The sequence below is a fragment of the Haplochromis burtoni genome, unplaced genomic scaffold (assembly GCF_018398535.1).
Source record: "Haplochromis burtoni strain Fernald_Lab_line unplaced genomic scaffold, NCSU_Asbu1 Contig_17, whole genome shotgun sequence".
NCBI lineage: Eukaryota > Metazoa > Chordata > Actinopteri > Cichliformes > Cichlidae > Haplochromis > Haplochromis burtoni.
This window is the reverse complement of record NW_024582378.1, coordinates 846,687-864,885: the sequence shown is the minus strand read 5'-3', so window position 1 is coordinate 864,885 and position 18,199 is coordinate 846,687. Positions and strand designations below refer to the sequence as shown.

Genomic DNA, 18,199 nt, shown 5'->3' with positions numbered 1-18,199 from the left:
TATATAATTATTTCTCACCTTTTGATAACAAACTGGATCTGACTGCTGGCAGCCAGGATCTTGCGTAGTTTGGCTGCTCCGAAACAGTTGGGTCTTCGGAGAGAGATTCCCTCTGGCAGCCCGGTTACATACAGATCCTCAGGGTACATCTGGAATTTGGAGTACGGCACCTTGGTTGGTTCAGGAAGGCCCAGGGCTTCAGCTGAAGAAGGAAAAACAGGAAAAACAAGCACAAAGCTTATTGATCTATTTCATTCAAGTCGTCTTATTCCAATTCATCTCATTTCTTTCCGTCTTCTGAAATCTGGGGAAAATTGCAAAAACACCAAACAGGGAAAGTTCGCCAAATTTGTGTGACAGTTTTAAAATGGTAAATGGCCTGTATTTGTATAGCACTTTACTAGTCCCTAAGGACCCCAAAGAGCTTTACACATCCAGTCATCCACCCATTCACACACTGGTGATGGCAGCTACATTGTAGCCACAGCCACCCTGAGGGCGCACTGACAGAGGCGAGGCTGCCGAACACTGGCGCCACCGGCCCTCTGACCACCACCAGTAGGCAACGGGTGAAGTGTCTTGCCCAAGGACACAACGGCCGAGACTGTCCAAGCCGGGGCTCGAACCGGCAACCCTCCGATTACAAGGCGAACTGCCAACTCTTGAGCTACGATCGCAGCAATCCTTTATTGCTGCTTTTAACCAAGCAGCAATAAAGTAGCTGACATGAAAGTGTCGAGTTGCATCTCAAATGGCCATCTCAGCCTGGCTCGACAGTTTTGATCTCTGTGGTTAGGTTACGCCTTCTAACAGCTACAGAGAGAGGGTCACCTTTTACACAAGTATCCTTACTGAGGCTCAAGTGGGTGATACAGGCGGCTATAGCTGTGAGGAGTCGCTGAACTGGACCTCTTGCATTTGTAGAGTTTAATGCGGTTATCTCACAAATATTATAGCAAGCTGTGCAGATTAATTACACTAACAAAGAGTCCAAATGTTTGTGCATTTTTGAGTGAGTGAAATACTCCTGTTACTCTGTTCTTAGAGTAACACAAACATATGACAGATGGAAAGATGAAAGTTTATGGTTTTGTTCTGTAGTTCGAGGCCTTACTGAATACAACATGATTGCTACAATAGGGGTTAAAAAGTAAAAAAACAAAATAGAAAGCAAGTTTTATTTGAAAGCTTTTGATCAAAGTCCAAAAGAGACAACACAAAAAGCCAAGGCAGTGACATTTATTTTGTAAATGATGGCCCCCGTAATTTAAAGTCAACACGGGCAAAGCAGGATAAGCTTCGGGGGGCATCTGCACCGTCCCCCTGTCACTCGGTCAAATCCGACCCTCGTTTGTCACACCGGCAAACTAAAAAGCTACACGGTCACATGGCTACACCCACCATGAGACAAATGTTGCGATAGCACCATCCATATTTCTAAACTCAAGGAAATCTATTATAAAACGATAGCTTTAAAAACTAAAATCAAAAAATAACAAAAACAACCCGATTTTTAGCTCGTTTTCAGTCTCATGCTCACGTTGCTTTTCCAGACACATTAACCTAACGTGACGTAGAAAGCTCATCCAGCTCACAGGTTATTGTAATGTGTGGATGGACAGGCACATGTCTCGCCTCATCTGTCATGAGCTCATCAGTCCCTCAGCCGGCTGAACTAAAACCCTTGAAACTAAGAACTGAAACTTTTCTTTGTATTTAAAGGAAATAAGAAGAACTTGTTAATAACTGTGTTAAAATTACCTACACTCACTCTTAGCGCACGCATGTCTATGTTCAGAGAGTCGCTGGCGTGCTGTGACATGCCGCCTTCTAAAAGGCGACTAATGCTTTGTGTTTTTATGCTTTAACTCCTCTGATGTAAAAATGAGATTCTTCCTTTTCATGCCCCATCCTTTGCCCCACACTTAACAGATTCATTCTCATGTGCTGAATTATTGAAAACCTTAAATGTTCCAATATTAATATTCAGATAGATTTTAAAAGCTTAGAGTTTAAATTGCTGTACACTGGTTAAGGAGAGATCAAAGTCTTCCTGCAAAATTTATAGCCCTGGCATAACTTCCTGCCCCCGCTGCGGATGAGGATAAAAGCTCCCCCGCTACAGGTAGCTTACCATACTTAATGCTGAAGATGCTCTCCACTTGTCTCCGCAGCTGAAGAATCATTTCACCGATGTCCTCCACCAGGCTCCCTGCTGAAAGAGTCAAGCAAATGAAAAACGAACAGCTTTGCGCCGAGAGCGCCGAAAAAGAATTATTACTTGGGGTCGATGGGGTTAGGCAGCTTCCCACCTGTGAACATTACTACATCTCCACTTGCCAACTTCAATTTGATAAATTCTACCTGCCCTGCGCTGACCCGGTAATGACAAACTGACTGTGTCATTACCGGGTCAATGTAGAGTGTGATACATTAACCGCAGATGGATGTAGGGAGGCAGAGTGGCGAAGGTGCAAAAATGAGACTAAACAGCAAAACAGAAATATTTCCAAAGGTGAGGACGCTGGGTTAGAGTGTTATTTAATTCTAATCTGCCTCTTTGGCAAGGTTACAGACAATCACACAGTGAGAGTGTGGGCCAAATGCACTGTGCAGAAAAACATCCTGAATGAGTCAGTCCACCCTACCTTCAGAAGATCTTCTTATGCTCTGCGGGGCAGCGGTGGGTGACAGAGCTTCAGCTGCAAGATGCGAGAAAAGCATGAGAACAGTGGCGCACGGCTACTGTAAAACATTTCTATGACAGTTTATCCAAAGATGCACGGTTTTATTTGTGTCAATCAATCTCTTGAGTCGTCACATTGTTGCTTTACTGCATCAGAGACTAGCGCTGGTCCTATTCTGACTTGAGGCATGCCTAACATCATTGTGCAGCAATGATTACATCTGTGAAGGCTAAACTCTTTATCTGACACCTCATGTCTACCCTCAGCACACACAGGGGATGGACAAAACAACAGGTGCAACATATGAGACTGTGATAATTCAATGTTATTGTCCATTTTCTGTCAGTGGAATATTACTGTTACAGTAGGGCAACGCTGAATGTTCTTTAATTAATGATTCCAGGCAAACTGCCGCCAAGAACACATATCATACCGCCTGTCCAAGGCCGTTATTCAACATCGCCGCTCAGTGTTAAACATACAAACACGAGAATGGGTGGTGGGGGTGTTGTTTTGCCATTAGCCCAGAAGCAGAGGTGGAAATGTGATTTTTTTTTTCGTGATGTGTTACGTGTGGAGTCTGCAGGGCAGGACTTTTAAATCTGTGATCAACAACAGGAGGAAGAAAGTGGTTTATAAAATGTTTTTTTCCCATCTATCCATTTGTTTCCGTTCATCCGGGGTTGGGTCGAGGGGGGAGACAGCCTAAACAGAGAAGCCCACAGCTCCGTGCTCCACCTCCAGCTTATCAGATGGAAAGATATACTCTTTCCAACATGCCCTGGGTCCACCCAGTGGCCCCCTCCCAGTGGGACATGTGGTGGGACACCTCGCCCAGGAAGCGTCCAAGGCATCCTTGTTAGATGCTTGATGGCTCCTTTCGATGTGCAGGAATAGCGGCTCAACTTTCTTGATTAACTAAGTAAGAGGGCAGCAACCCTTCAGAGAAAGCTCATTTTCACTGCTCATGTCCACGATCTCATTCTTTCAGTCACTACCCAAAGCTCGTGACCATAGGTGAGGGTAGGGATGTAGATAGATCGGCAAATCAACAGCTTCACTGTTACGCACAGCTCTCTTCACCATGGATCGTTGCAGCATCCGCAACACAGCAGCCGTGGCCTCAATCTGCCTGTCAATCTCCTGCTTCCCTCACTCGTGGACAAGGCCCTGAGATACTTAAACTCCTCCACTTGGGGCAGTCCCTGATCCAGCACTCCTCCCCGGGGTGGTCTAATTTCCACAGCTTCATATTCGGCTGCGAACTACTTCAGTGTGAACTGGAGGCCACAACCCGAACAAGGCAACACAACCACATCATCTGCAAAGAGCAGAAAAAAGATCCTGAGGCCACCAAAGTGGAAGCTTTCTGCCACTTTGCTCCGCCTAGAAATGGAGACAAAGGGCAGCCCTGGGCGAGTCCAACACCAGCTGGGAACGAGGTTGAGTTATTGCCGGCAACGTGGCCCAAGGTGATGAATGTTTCCAGCGTTCAGCAAGTCAATTACGGTGGAGCGCAGAGGTCAGCACTGTTGCCTCACAGAAAAAGGATCCTGGATAACTGTAGGCACTTTTGTGTGGATTTGTTGCCATGGGTGTCTACTTAAACTCCCAAGACACACACATTCAGTTCTTGTCACCCTTCTCACTCACTCTGTGTTAACAGACCTCTCTGCATTGAATCATACTGGTTATTAATCTCTGTCTCTCTTCCACAGCATGTCTTTTATCCCGTCTTCCTTCTCTCTCCCGAACTTGTCGCAGCAGTTGGCCCCGCCCCTCCCTGAGCCTGGTTCTGCGGGAGGTTTCTTCCTGTTAAAAGGGAGTTTTTCCTTCCCACTGTCGCCAAAGTGCTTGGTCATAGAGGGTTGTCAGACATTTGGGGTTTTCTCTGTATTATTGGAGGATGTCTACCTTACAATATAAAAGTGCATTGAGGCAACTTGCCGTGATTTGGTGCTATATAAATAAAACTGAATTGAAATGAATTTCTCTCCAGCCATGTACGATTGAGTATTCCAAACAACGTGGCATCATAAAGATGGCTGCAGAGTAGCCACCAGGATGTCTGTTTAATGTAGGTTTATGAGTCTTTCTGCTAAATCTGCTGAATATCCATGTGATTATTACATGCTCGCGTACTACTGGAACGTTGAACCGTTTTAAGCCATATTTTTGGTTGTTGTAATACATTGCAAAAACTGAACACTACAGTTTCCATCACTTGGTAACAGCCATGTTTCTCTCATTACTTTGAGCGTGTTCTAAGACAACTTAAAGCAATACTATTTGAAAGCTACATCTAGCTTGTGTAGCTAATCCATCATAACATGACGGAGGATCTGTGTAAGCTGTAAAAGGAATATGATGCAACCACAACAGACTCACAACAGAGCTCCCTTTGCCCAACACAACATAAAAAATTCAAAATGCATCAAAATCCAGCCTGTTGAGGTAAAAGTGGGAACAATAATGTAAAATTTAAAAAACACTGTCAAAAGAAAGATACTGTATGTCATCTGTGCTGAAGAAGCCAATGGACAATTATTATGACACAGGAATACTTGAGAGTGGAACTGCAGTTTTGTGAAGATCATCAAGTCAAACCTTTCACTATACTTAAGGGCAAACAGGACTTTTTAAAAAAGGATGTGATTTGTATCTACAGGAAAGTGAACTGGGTATTCTCATATGTGCAATACGAATATGTCATTCATGCAAAAGGGATTATTGTCTTGATCAGACCTATTTTACCTTGAAAATTAATGCAAATTGCCATCATTCAAATACTTTGACAAATGACTGAGGTGCAAATAATATTAAATGTGACTGAGTGCACTTACCTTCATTGTCTTTCCTTTAGAGGTCATTTGTGAAAGAAAAGAAAACTTAAACAAAGCACAATGAAATCAATAAAAGAAAGCAAAATGCTTAATGCCAAGATCACTCTGAGCAGACTCTCTGTAGCATTGTAGCAGCACCTCCTTCAGATGTTCAAAAAAGGGCCTCATTTATATGTTAATTTATATATATAAGAAAGTTGCACTTGACATTTGGACAATGTAATTGATAGTGCAGGAATTTTCCAGAGAAAGAATAGAGTCCTAAACTTTAAAGTGTCCATTCAAGAAAATGTAGAGGCAGAGATTTCTGCTTCCATCCTACTACAGAATGTGTGAATGGAATTTGATCACAGGAGATTGGAAATCATATTTTGAAATCTTGCACTTTTAACGAGATTGAATGAAAAGCTTGAATGGAAACTGGTGAAAGTGAAGTGGATTGCCCAGAAACAGAGAAAACTGTTGAAAGCAAAGAAATGCTGCCGTTTTTTTTATTTCTCAGTCTAATCTTTAAATGCTGCCAGCTGTACAATTAAATGTCCTTCACCTCCATCACAGCGGGGCAGTCAGAAACCTCAGACATACATCTGCATGCATTTGTCTGCAATCTGAATGACCCCGGCACATTATAGAAGCACCTGGTAAATGAGGCGGGTGCAGTTGATAAAGAGAGTGGCGTCTACTCAGTTGTTCTTGGTGACCTTACTCTATTAACCTAAGGTTTAAGGGAGAGAACGAGTTCTATACGGGGAGGAGGATTTAGGAGTCTCAACAGGACCTTTGAGGAAAAGTTTGGTCTCTCTAAAACTGGACTAGTGGATAAAATTACTCAAAATCTGCAAATATGCACCATGCATCCTGCAAATCACTGAAACGTTTCAGTTTGGACTCTTAAGGGCAAAGGGCACACAATTAACAACCGACTGAAGTGTTGTAAGACAGCACACACCTATGAGGCGATGTTTCCGTGCAGCTGGTACTTCGTAGGTGAAGTGGGAGCACTTCAAAAACCGCCTACCTTCTGAATTAAGGTGAAACAGAAGCCCCGGTTTGTTTTTGAGGATATTTGGTACAAAGCAGCTACTTGTTACGCCACTCAGCGTCAGCTCTGGCTGCAGTGACACAAATTGAAATCAAGCACAGCCTACCAAGATGATTAAAAGAGAACCTTTAGTCTAGAAAAAGGTCTATGAAAATGAACTAGCTGTGGCATTATGAGTCAGTGCTGTAAGGCGTCCTGAGTTATGTGCCATACACGGCCTTAGGATGGTCTGATGTCTACTCTTTCACAACAAACTTTTCCTCCTGTTTTTTTTACTGTCCCCTGACTGATGGTGGCTGGTTGTGATCATCAGTTGCAAATATTTAAAAAGGCAAAACAAAAAACACACACTTCGGTTGGAGTCCGACCACGCTCGAGCAGTTGGTGCATGTAAAACGCACTGACAGTTATGCGCATGCCCAGATTTTAAAGCTAAAGAGTATGGTGACAAGCTGCAGTCGATGCAGGGTGCATTTCACAGATTGTCGTTGTGAGGCTGGAGGAAGAAACAAGCTACAGTAGGTCAGAGTTGGGGAGAGAAGGTATATTTAAGGTTGTGGGAGTGGCTAGTAGTGATTGGGGAGGTTTGGTCATAAGGAAGTGGAAGAGTGGAAGATAAAGAACGTGAGAAAAGTGGTTTCATACGTGCTGTGGCTTAATTAGCTCCCTACAAAACTGTATGTGGAGGCCTTGGTAGGAGCTGGCATTCCAGGAGCCACAGTGTGAGGAGGGAGGCGACAATGGAGGTGTGGGCTGACGGGGAAGAGGTTACCTGCGTGGTTTTCCATTGAGTGGTGGGGAGCCGAAGGAGCGGGGGGCGGGGCAGACGGGGCAGACGGGGCAGACGAGGCAGATGGAGCAGAGGGCGAGGCTGTGGCTGGACACGGTGCGGCGGCGACGGGCTCGGCCACAGACTCGCTGGGCTCCTCCCCACTCGTGCCGGCATCTGGAGAAACAAACAGTATTCACACCAGGTTTTTAGTTTGTGTGAGACGAGAGAGCAGCAGGACACAGTGGAGCTGCAACACTTCTTGCGCTGCTGCTGCATTTCTGCTGTTATCTCAGCGCTTCCTGTTACTGATGTTAGCTTGAAATCACCCAGCCTTGTTTTTCAGTGCATTCATTTAAACAGTTGAGAATTTAGGGCAGGAACTTCATGCTTTTTAACTGGGCAGGGGAAGTTGAACTGACAGAACCAATCACTTATCCTCCACCCTCAAAGTCTTTAATCTTGCAAAACCAAAATATGTTTGAAGGCTTCCATGGAAGCATGAACCTCAGCTAGTGCTTTCAAACTCTTCACACACCCAACAAAGTTCCCCTTTAAAACATTGCAAACAAGCTGGATTTAATATATTGATCCTTTATTTTTATAAAACGTTTTTCACAATAATGAAACTACGTCTTAAAATGTGTCTCATTTGTCCACACAACAATTATTGGGAGGCATTGGTGCGCATGGTGAGATAGAAAGGAGGATTACTGGGGATCTTTCACTTACTAAGCAAAAGTGTAACTCACTACACTGTGAGGAATTAAAGAAAAAAGAAAAATGAAGAATATATAATGAATCTGGAACTACAAACATGAATGAAGCTTTATTCTTTTTAAGTTTTTATTTTAAATGTCTGATTTTGCTCAAAACAGCAGAGCTTTGACTCTCAATGAATGAGCCTTTCACTGAGAGACGCAAGCAAAAATTGTTTTCTTTCTTTTTTTTAAACTTTAAAATCGAATAAGAAGAGTAAATGCAATAGCAGCCAAGGCTTTCTCTTCATTTTTATGATCCAAGGTTGGCTCCGGCTAATCGGGGAATCCCCCTTTTCTAATTGTGATTCCTCACTTTGGCTGCATTTGAATTTATCCAAACAAATTTGGGTATCAGATTTGGCTACTGACAGAAAGCGCTCACCCACAGGAACCGACTAATCAAAACTGGCAAATGCAAAACTGTCAGGCGAACAAAGGAGTGAAAGAAGGGGAATCACAAACAGGGACAGCACCAACGATGAAAACAGTCTCCAGGTTTCTGTGTCTCTGTGACTTCTATCTCAATGACAATGCAAGAAAACCCGCGTCTGCTCCAATTGTATTTTTCTACAAGTGAAAAAAAGAAACGAATCTCAAACTTAATGGCAGCCAAGCGTGCGCTCGCTTACCTGGCACCGTAACTTGAATGATTTCCCCGTCTGGAGGCTCTGTTTTAATCCTCCTCAAAGGAATGCAATCTCCTGAAGGACCTGCGGGGATTGAACAGTTCATTCTGCACGAGTTCCCGTCAGCACTGTGTTTTATGGTCGTGTAAAAACAGATTTAAGCAGACGATAGAACGTGTTGGAAGGGATCAGACTGCAAAACGCGATATGAAAGCGACTCCGGGGGACGGGGGAAACCTTTGTTCAATACTCGGGGCTCAAATCATTTGTAACTTCACACAGCCGAATATCACAGAGCGTTTTTATTATGCTGAACTTCATTTATTAGCACGTACCTGCTTCGCACTCAGCCAAGGGACTCACACAAGCACTGGTTGATCTGTGAGGTAAAATCAAATAGAAAAAGGGTGATTTGCAAATATCTGCAGAACACAATCATTAAAAATCCTTTTTTGTGGCGTATTTTAAATCATCTGTCTCCTTTAAAGGGAAATTAAATGACTTCTGAGCCCAACACCGTGGATCTTTAAACACTGGCTATGCAGGGTTTCCACACTTGTTAGCACCACAGTCACAACCCCAATGGCAGAGATTCCATACACGTTAACATTGATTCATGCAGTGCCTTCCGCCCACTATAGTGTTTATCGCCTATTGTGCGGTGGCACCGACAGACAGAACCGCTGAGCTGCACGAACAGAGGGAGACACCGGGGAAGCATTTCTCACTTCTAGCATGAAGGGATTTAGACTCAGGAGTCAGAGCTTGTCATCCGGGGTCACTGGTTCAATCCCAGCTGCTCAAAAGCACACATCAAAGTGTCCTTGGCCTAGATGCTTGCCTCAAATTGTTTCTTTGCACCAGGTATAAAGCGAGTGTGAGAACAGGCACCATATTAGTACAAGGAACACGTAGCATGTTTATACCAGCGGGAGAGAATAAATCATAAATCATCACTTGCTTTAATTATTGATTGCTTCATGGAACAATAAATATTACGTGGTTCTTTCTTTTTTACTTCTTCTTTCAAACTTCTTCATTATTTCATGTGTAAAAATGGCTAATGGATAACCATTATTTTTAATAACAGCTCGATTGTCCAGTATATCAATTAGAAGGTAAATATAGTGTTCCTTCATCATCATCATCATAATACTCTTTTCTTAGTTAATATATACAATATTACAAATATATTATCAAGTTAGCCTTGCTGTTAGCTGAATTTAGGTAACCTGGGTTGGCTTGTGAGGGATAGTTTTTAAAAGAATTAGCTAACTTCTTGGCTGAATACATTATTCTGATGATGTAAGAACAGCACCGACACCATATCAGATCGGCTGCAGATCATCTGCTTCCATCCTACCCTCCACCCCCAGCGTCAACCAACAACCCTCTGCACGTCCTCTTTCACTGCAGGCATGAATTTTCTCTGTGGTCCTCTTTTCCTCCGCCCTGGCACCTCCATACTCAGCATCCTTTGACCAATATATCCACTATCCCTACTCATCCTCAACGTCCAAACTGTCCTAGCCTTTGTCTCCAACCGCTCAGCCTGAGCCGTCCCTTTGCTGTACTTATTGTCCATCCTGGTGACTCCCAATAAAAATCTTAGCATCTCCAAGTCTGCAACCTCCAGCTTGGCCTCCTGTCGTTCTAAGAAGCCGAGTCAGAGGCAGCAAGTTGAAGTAGAAATGTTCAGTTCTGCTAATGTACTCGACAGACAGGACGCAGAGAAAGAAATAAAAATAAAGCAAAGTGAACCGAACATTAATCATGTAACAAGGCCCGTTTAGGAAACAAAGTCCCATCATGGTAATGTAAATGTAACTAAAATCCGTAAACAGCGGTTTAATTATTATGAGTAATACCACTGAATGCAGAGGCACAATTTGGCTGCATGCCATTAAGCTCAAATTCCAGCACTATAAACAACGTCTGCAGGGTAATGCCATGTTTGTGTGAGTGTGTGTGGGCCACGTTCTGACCTGCTGCTGTGAGGATTGCTGACCAGCTCGGCTGTGGTGGGTGGGATGCTCAGATTGTCAGGGAAGCTGTCTTCGGGCGTAGAGCCCAGGTCGTGCTTGCCCTCCTCCCTTGCAATCTTGCCAGCAGCTTGAACAAACAAGACGCAGAAGATAAACAAACACCGCACGCCATTAGCGAAGAACATCTGTGTGGTGTAAATATATAAATAAACTCTTGGCGGAGCGCTCTTTGGTTACTGTGATAAAGTTTAAGGGTCTTGACAAATATTTTACAGCTAAGGTCACTCACAAAGCACATATGGAAAGCTACCAAAAACAATTACTTTATGCCAAAAGTTCTCCTTTGAGAAGATGGAGAATATTCATGTTTAATGAAAATTCAGGCTGCTTTCAGGCAACGAACCAAATTTTCTCTCACTTTTAGTCATCGGTGCTTAAAAGTCATCAGCTGCAAGCATGAGAGTCAAGCTAACTGCGTACTAAAGGGAACCGTGATATTTAAAAAATAAAATCTGTTAAATAATTGGGTGTTTTTTCATTATCTATGTTTTTAAGCAGTTGCAGACTGTCAGAACCTGCATGCACTGCTAACTGCTAAGTGATAATGTGGTATCACAGTAGCCCAGTCGTGGACCAATCCAAATAATACCTATGAGCTCACACAGTGGGGTTGCTGTTTTAATGCATTCGTCAGACAGTATTAAAAATGGATTTTGATATTCGGCAACATCTTGTTATGAGGACTCGAGATTAGCTTTTTTCACCATCTTGATATTTTGAAATGTGATGTGATGGTCATTGGCTTGTGATAGCTAGTGAGCATATACAGGATTCTCCCTCTTTCTGATACACAGGCCAACATTTACTAATTTGGACTTAATGTTTTATTCAGTACGACCCAAAATCTCATCAGGATCGTCACTTGAGGGCCATTTGCTCTGTGCAATGACAGGTACTGCCCCCCCTGCTGGCCATTAAAAATATTGTGGGTTTTAAGCACAGAAGCTATCTATGGCTACAACTGATGGGGTCATTACACCCGCCTCACTGGCCACTTCATGCACCACCGATTACATCATCATGCACACATCCATTTCTGCCGGCCTTTACGGCACAGCTACCCACTGCAGTATTCTCCTGAATGATGAGGTGTCGCCACTCAGACAAAACTTCGGCATCAGCGCTGGTGTAGGAGGAGCGCAAGTCAAACCCAGGGGCAAAGAAATTTCAGAGATTTTTCCACAAAGCGTCATCTTTTCAAGCTGTTGTAGCATCTCCCGCTGTATAATCTGTGAATCTCTGAGCTTCTGTACAGATAAATTATTAAAACGGTGGTAAAAAGTGACACTCATGTCTTCCACACAGTGGCACCAGGTTACAGCGACAGCAGATGTGACGGTGCACACTGCAAGGCCAGTATAACAGGCAGTGAGTAGATCCTATTCTTATGAGGGTTACACTACATTTAAAGTAAGATGCAGCAGGTAAATACACTAGTAAAGTACAAGCACATTCGATGTTTAGGTTCTTGTTGTTTTAAGTATTTTTAGAGACATGACCCCAACTTCAGTTCTTCTAAGAAAGGGGAAAGAAAGAAACAGAATCAATCACATTCTTACCGGTAAAGATCCTCTCATCAAACATTCTGGAAGACAGAAAGAAACACAGGCTGTGAGCGACTCTGTTTAAAGACCACCTCAGCTCTCAGGACAAAACTCAAGTTGTAAAAAACTGCAGAAATGGAACATTGTTAACGGCTGCTTTAGCACATTAGCTGCTCTTTAAACAATCAGTCAAACATAATCAAACATAACTGAGTCGTTCCTTTTGTGAGCCCCGAATTCCTCTGACTAAAATTAACTGTGGATTAACTGTGATATACTCCTGGATTGCTTCCCCTTCCTTCTGGCACATACTGCCACTCTCTGCCTGCCAGCGTTCTTCTCCTGCGTGATCATAATCTTAGGTCTTATTTACTTACAAACTTAAGAAACTACACTGTTGTTCTAAGGTCTTAATAGGGCAAAATATTACAGCTTAGACACCAGAAAGACATTTATGAGTATTTTTCATCATATCATGGTATTTGTATTTGTGTGACATCGTTGGCAAGGAAACCGCCCATGGACCTGGTGTTGAGCACCTTCAGCTCAACATAACAGAAGAAGTGATCGTGGATTTGAGGAGAAATTCCAGCACACCTGACGCCACAAACAATAAGGGTCAAACTGTGGACTATATGCAGTCTTTTGTATTTTGAGGCTATTATTGATTCAAGACTGAATTTTGGTATAAACTGTGAAGCAGAGAAAAAAGGCTCATCAACATTTGTTCTGTTTATGGAAACTGTACTCCTGTTACACTGATAAGACCATTGAGACACTATCCATTTATTTTTTAGATCTTTTCTTGAGTCAGATCTATTCCTTTGCGTCATAGTACGGTAACCCATCTTTGAAGGATCGGAACAAACTGATCCAAACTGAAACTGGTCAGGGAAGCTGATCGGTAAATCGCAGCTTAACCTTAAGTATCTGTATACCAGACAGGTGGACGACCGGCTCCATTTCAATAATGACTCCCACTCCTTATGTGGGGATTCAGAGCTTTACTCTGGATGGACGCTAGTGGTCTCACAGGACAGAGACAACTTTGTCCCAGCTGATATTAATAATCTGAATAAGCTAAAGCAAATTGTGCACATACATATCATTTATTTATTCATTTTTTAAATTTAGCTCTATTTATTAATTATAGCACTTTTAGCTTTTTTATAGTATTTTTAGTGAGAGAATTTGTGGTTTTAGTGAAGCCCAGATCACTTTTTGTCTATGTGAATATTATCAAGTCTGACGGCTGGCAGAATGGTTGCCTGCTCTTTTGAATGTGAATCTATCTAAGGGTGTTCATGTTAAACTGAGGCTGAAGGGAATTTATAGACATTATTTAATAAAGTGTGAGGCAGGTTTAAATTCTGAAGTTGATGCTACAATAAAAAAGGAGCACTAACGAGACGACGCGCGTCTTCAGTCCAACCCATTAGCAGTGAAGACAGTTTGGTCTTCACCACAGTGTTACGATTTTCATTTTCAACACGAGGAAGACACTTGATGAGATGAGAGAAGGCTCATCTACTGCCTCTAATTCTGTAAATAACCTTTTTTAAGCCAACTTTTTTCTGATTGGCTGTCCACTTTGAAGAAAAACACAGAGCTGCCTTGATGACCATATAGACCAGCGGTCCCCAACCCCCGGGGCGGTCCGTGAGTTGTTTGGTACCGGGCCGCGAGAGTTGAGGCTCGGGTGTGAAATGGATGGTTTTCAGGGTCTTTTCCCGTGTTGTAGTTGTGTGTCTTACTTTGAAAGAAATATTTATGCGTTACCATAGCGACCAGAGAGCATTAAGGAGCAGAGAGGAGGATGTTACTCTCAATGTTGTTGACGCACTTCAGGAGGACACTGCTAACGAAGTTGCACAATTACACAGTGACTTTCTGTTTATTATTATATTTACAAAATACCACGGCTTTTCTCTTGGTCGTATCATTTTATTTTGTTGTATTTATCTGCGACACCTTAAAGGCCGGTCTGTGAAAATATTGTCTGACATTAAACTGGTCCGTGGTGCAAAAAAAGGTTGGGGACCGCTGATATAGACCATATAAAAGTGTGTATGACTACTATTTGTATTTAAAAAAAAGACTTAATAATAGTTAATAACGACTACCTTATTCTCAGTAATGTCAGCAGTTTAGTGAGCCTGTTAACCTAAAACTGACGGGATTTTACATTTCTTATATTTTCAGCATCTTTTCACAAAGTGAAGCGTGAGACGAGTGAAACTCGGGTGGTTATTACACGGGACATCACCTGAGAATAATTAATAGCATGGCTGCAGAACTAAATGAGCACAACACTTCAGTTACAGTTACTGTTTGTATAAAAATGATCATAGACTGACAACAGAGAAGATGCCAAAAAAGCACATCGCTGCCTGCATCTGGAACATCTCTCACAGACAATGGGAATGTGATTTGATCTGAATTAATGACATTTTCAATCTTTCCTAATTGTATTAAGGCTAATGAGCTGCCTGCAGGATTCGTTAAAAGATGTGTTATCTCAAACAAGGCATGGTGGCTCATTTAAATTAGCTCAAACAAATGGATGGAAGAGCAGCCATTAGCGCAATGCGCTGGCAAGGGAAAGTCATTTGGGACGTGAATGGAAATGGTTTACCACTCAGCGGGACGTAGTGTGCTGAAGGAAACAGACATTTAACAAACAGATGGTATAGGCTGGCGTGGCTGGTAGCTGCTTCTTAAAAAAATCTTTCCCAAATTAAAGTTTCTGTAGGGACGCCATTCTGCAGTTTGGTGATAATTAAGCATCAAGTGGGTAAATCTGGATGGATCTCTGGTCAGTGAGTAAATTAGACGTTTGTAAAAAATATGCATCCAGGTGCTTCTTTGTTCTAACTACAACACTCTGACAGTGAGAGTACAAGAAATGATGTCATGCACTTTCACCAGTTCTTGTCTTAAAGCATTTGTTACCGTTTGACTATAAAGCGGATTCCGTGGCGCTCATCCAGGATGCGTTTGAGCTTGGGGACTCCGTATGTGCACGGTCTCTTGAAGGGGATCTGGTCGGGGATGCCGATGATCTCCACGGCCCCTGGATCGCAGGCTATTTTGCGGTAGGGGACAGGCACCATGTGATCTAGACCCAATGCCTCAGCTGGAGGTAGAAAACAGAGAAAATTCTTAAATTTTAAATCTACAAAATATAGTTAACTCATTAGCACTAGCAGCCTCCAGTGGGGTTATGGTGATGGACCTCGGGCACAGCTGATGATCAGAGTGATCGCAAATAGCTCGTCAATCAGGGGGATTTTTTTATAGCTCATTAATGCATTAAACCAATGCCATCACTATTAGTTAAATAGCATTAATTCATGTATGCAGACGACTAGATGACCAAAGCAACAACTAGTCCCTGCCAGTGCTTGCATTTCTTGGCCTGTTCGTTAAAATGGCACTTACTTTAGCCTGTTGTTAGGTGGTTGCTAGGCAATATGAGCGCTATAATATAATTATAATATGTGGTGTAAAATTCAGCTTTTGTGGATATAATTGGGATGTTGTGATGCTTTTTTTTAGGTCTTGTAGGTGGAAAAAACAATGATTTTAGCCCATATCTATCTAGGTGGTTGCTAAGCAACCTGGTGGCGTCATAATATTTCATGCATAAGAGAAGATTTGTGGATATAAACTAAACGTTATTCTTGTGAAATGTAAAAAATGTGCTTTTTTTAATTGCATAAATATTAAAAAGACGTCGTGTTAGCTACATTGTTGCTACATAGTCCCTAGGTAATATAATTATGATTATAATATACATCATAATATCTGATATCCGAACCATCAGGAGCATCACGGTTGATTCAGACTTCTGCGGTGAATCTTTGTAGAGTTTACGACGTAACATACATACGTGGCCGACGTTACCCAGCCACAAAAGAAATAAACAAAACTTCAGGACGTGCTTCTCCTGGGTTCCCTCTCTTTGTTGTGGTCATTTTTTCCCTACAGTGTTTCCACGTCTTTGTATATTCTCACACGTCCATTCCAATAATTTCAGCAATTTCCAGGAATCTGCTGATATTTGTGAGTCCTTATATTTAAACTATAATTATCATTCCTTGTATTGAGACAATGATAATTATCCTCTCACTGATAAATTAAAAAACTGCAGAGAAAAAGTATCAATCAACCCTTTTGTGTACATGGACACAAATCCGTACATTTGAGAGCAAACTGATGAAAAATCCCATAAGGGTGGGAAATTTGCATCCAGAAACACGGATCATTAGACTGGAGGTGACATGACTAATTCTTAAACTGCCTTGATGAACCACGCAAATACACACAAGTTCATCTTCGTATCTCTGCTCTCTGTCAAATAAATCTGTGTGTGTGTGTGTGTGTGTGTCTAGGGCAGGCAACGCTGATCCATCATCTCAAGTCACGCAGATAAAAAGTTCTTGACTTGATTCCAAATGGTGAACTTTTGCATTTGGTAGCTTTTCTCTATTAAAGACAGCACGAGGATCCTGCAGCTGGTTTTCTTGCGAGCATCCTTACATGCTTTTAATGCATGATCGCTGCACACGTCTTCACGTTGAGCTGTTTTTTTAGCCATTTGTGTAGACAGCATGTCTTTATCCTGTCTTCCTTCTCTCACCCCAACCGGTCGCAGCAGATGGCCCCGCCCCTCCCTGAGCCTGGTTCTGTCGGAGGTTTCTTCCTGTTAAAAGGGAGTTTTTCCTTCCCACTGTCGCCAAAGTGCTTGCTCATAGGGGGTCATATGATTGCTGGGTTTTTCTCTGTATCTATGAAGCGCCTTGAGGCGACTTTTGTTGTGATTTGGCGCTATATAAATAAAATTGAATTGAATTGAATTGAATAGTAAGAGGACTTCCTCACCGTATCTGCTGTTGAACAAGATCTGAACACACTCTCTCAACGTGTTGATGTCTTCTGTTTCCCGAATGAACGCGTCCCATTTTTCTGTACGAAAACAGAGAGAAGGAAATGCGGTCCTTACATCAAAGTTTACTGCAGCTTTAGCCTCTCAAAGTGTTTTATCTGACTGTAGTGCTAAGGATCTGAAATTAATCTTTTCCATTTACTCAGCAACAACTTGGTAAATCAGTGCAATCTTCTTAAAGGATTATTCTCAATAGCTTAGCCCTTCTTGTTTAAGTTTTCGCACAGGTCAGCCTCAGTTCAGTAAACAGTGCTTGGCTACTGTACATATCAGCCTCCAAATCCCGGCAGGAACAATAATAACAGCATGCAAAGTCTCCTCTATGGTTGTAGATTTAAGTAAAATCCAAACCTGTCATGACATATAGTGTAACAGGAATAATTTTAAGAGGACTTTGAACCTCGTTATTAATAAAATAAAATCTGAGTTGAGCTTTAAGCCTGAAAATGACACATCTGTGATCACCGTTTGATAAACTACGGCGTCGTCATGGTTTCCTAACGACCTCAAACACATCTTCAGTTCAGTGCTGGACAATGTACAGTTCTCATGTCTATATGTATTTATATAATCGCTGAGAATAAGTTAGGAAACTGGAAAATGGAAGAAAAAGCTCTTTAATCAACTCATCCGATGAATCTGTAAAACCCATTACTGCTATTACGCTGCAGCCACAAAAAAAGGAGCTTTGATGCTAAGAGCTAGTTGTGATATAATATGAGGGAAGCGCAGTGACAGCCTTTTATCCAAATTTGAAGCCTTAATGAGAGGAAATATAAGGGTAATATTGTGACCATGTGTATAGCTGAAATATTTCACATGAGCTTTAAATCCTTCTGTTTAGCTGTCAAGTACAAAATAGCATCAATGAGGAAATCTCAAACCCATCAGCACTAGCAATTACCACAGCCATTTAAAATGAAGCCAAATGCCT

The 18,199-nt window shown here is 42.2% G+C and overlaps 1 protein-coding gene across 3 annotated transcripts in view; it reads right to left on the bottom strand.

Annotated features, from left to right (window-relative positions):
• gtf2ird1 (GTF2I repeat domain containing 1) overlaps positions 1-18,199 on the bottom strand; it is a 41,042-nt gene that overhangs the window by 6,581 nt on the left and 16,262 nt on the right. For 2 of the 3 annotated variants that reach the window (XM_042218288.1, XM_014330766.2), the window contains exons 8-17: positions 17,202-17,285; positions 15,270-15,453; positions 12,333-12,358; positions 10,714-10,840; positions 9,064-9,107; positions 8,732-8,812; positions 7,345-7,518; positions 2,649-2,702; positions 2,135-2,215; positions 19-202 (exon numbers count right to left, since the gene is read on the bottom strand). In XM_042218288.1, the coding sequence (XP_042074222.1) occupies positions 19-202; positions 2,135-2,215; positions 2,649-2,702; positions 7,345-7,518; positions 8,732-8,812; positions 9,064-9,107; positions 10,714-10,840; positions 12,333-12,358; positions 15,270-15,453; positions 17,202-17,285 (1,039 nt within the window). The remainder of the gene's footprint in view (positions 1-18; positions 203-2,134; positions 2,216-2,648; positions 2,703-7,344; positions 7,519-8,731; positions 8,813-9,063; positions 9,108-10,713; positions 10,841-12,332; positions 12,359-15,269; positions 15,454-17,201; positions 17,286-18,199) is intronic. The other variant, XM_042218287.1, reaches the window with a different exon arrangement.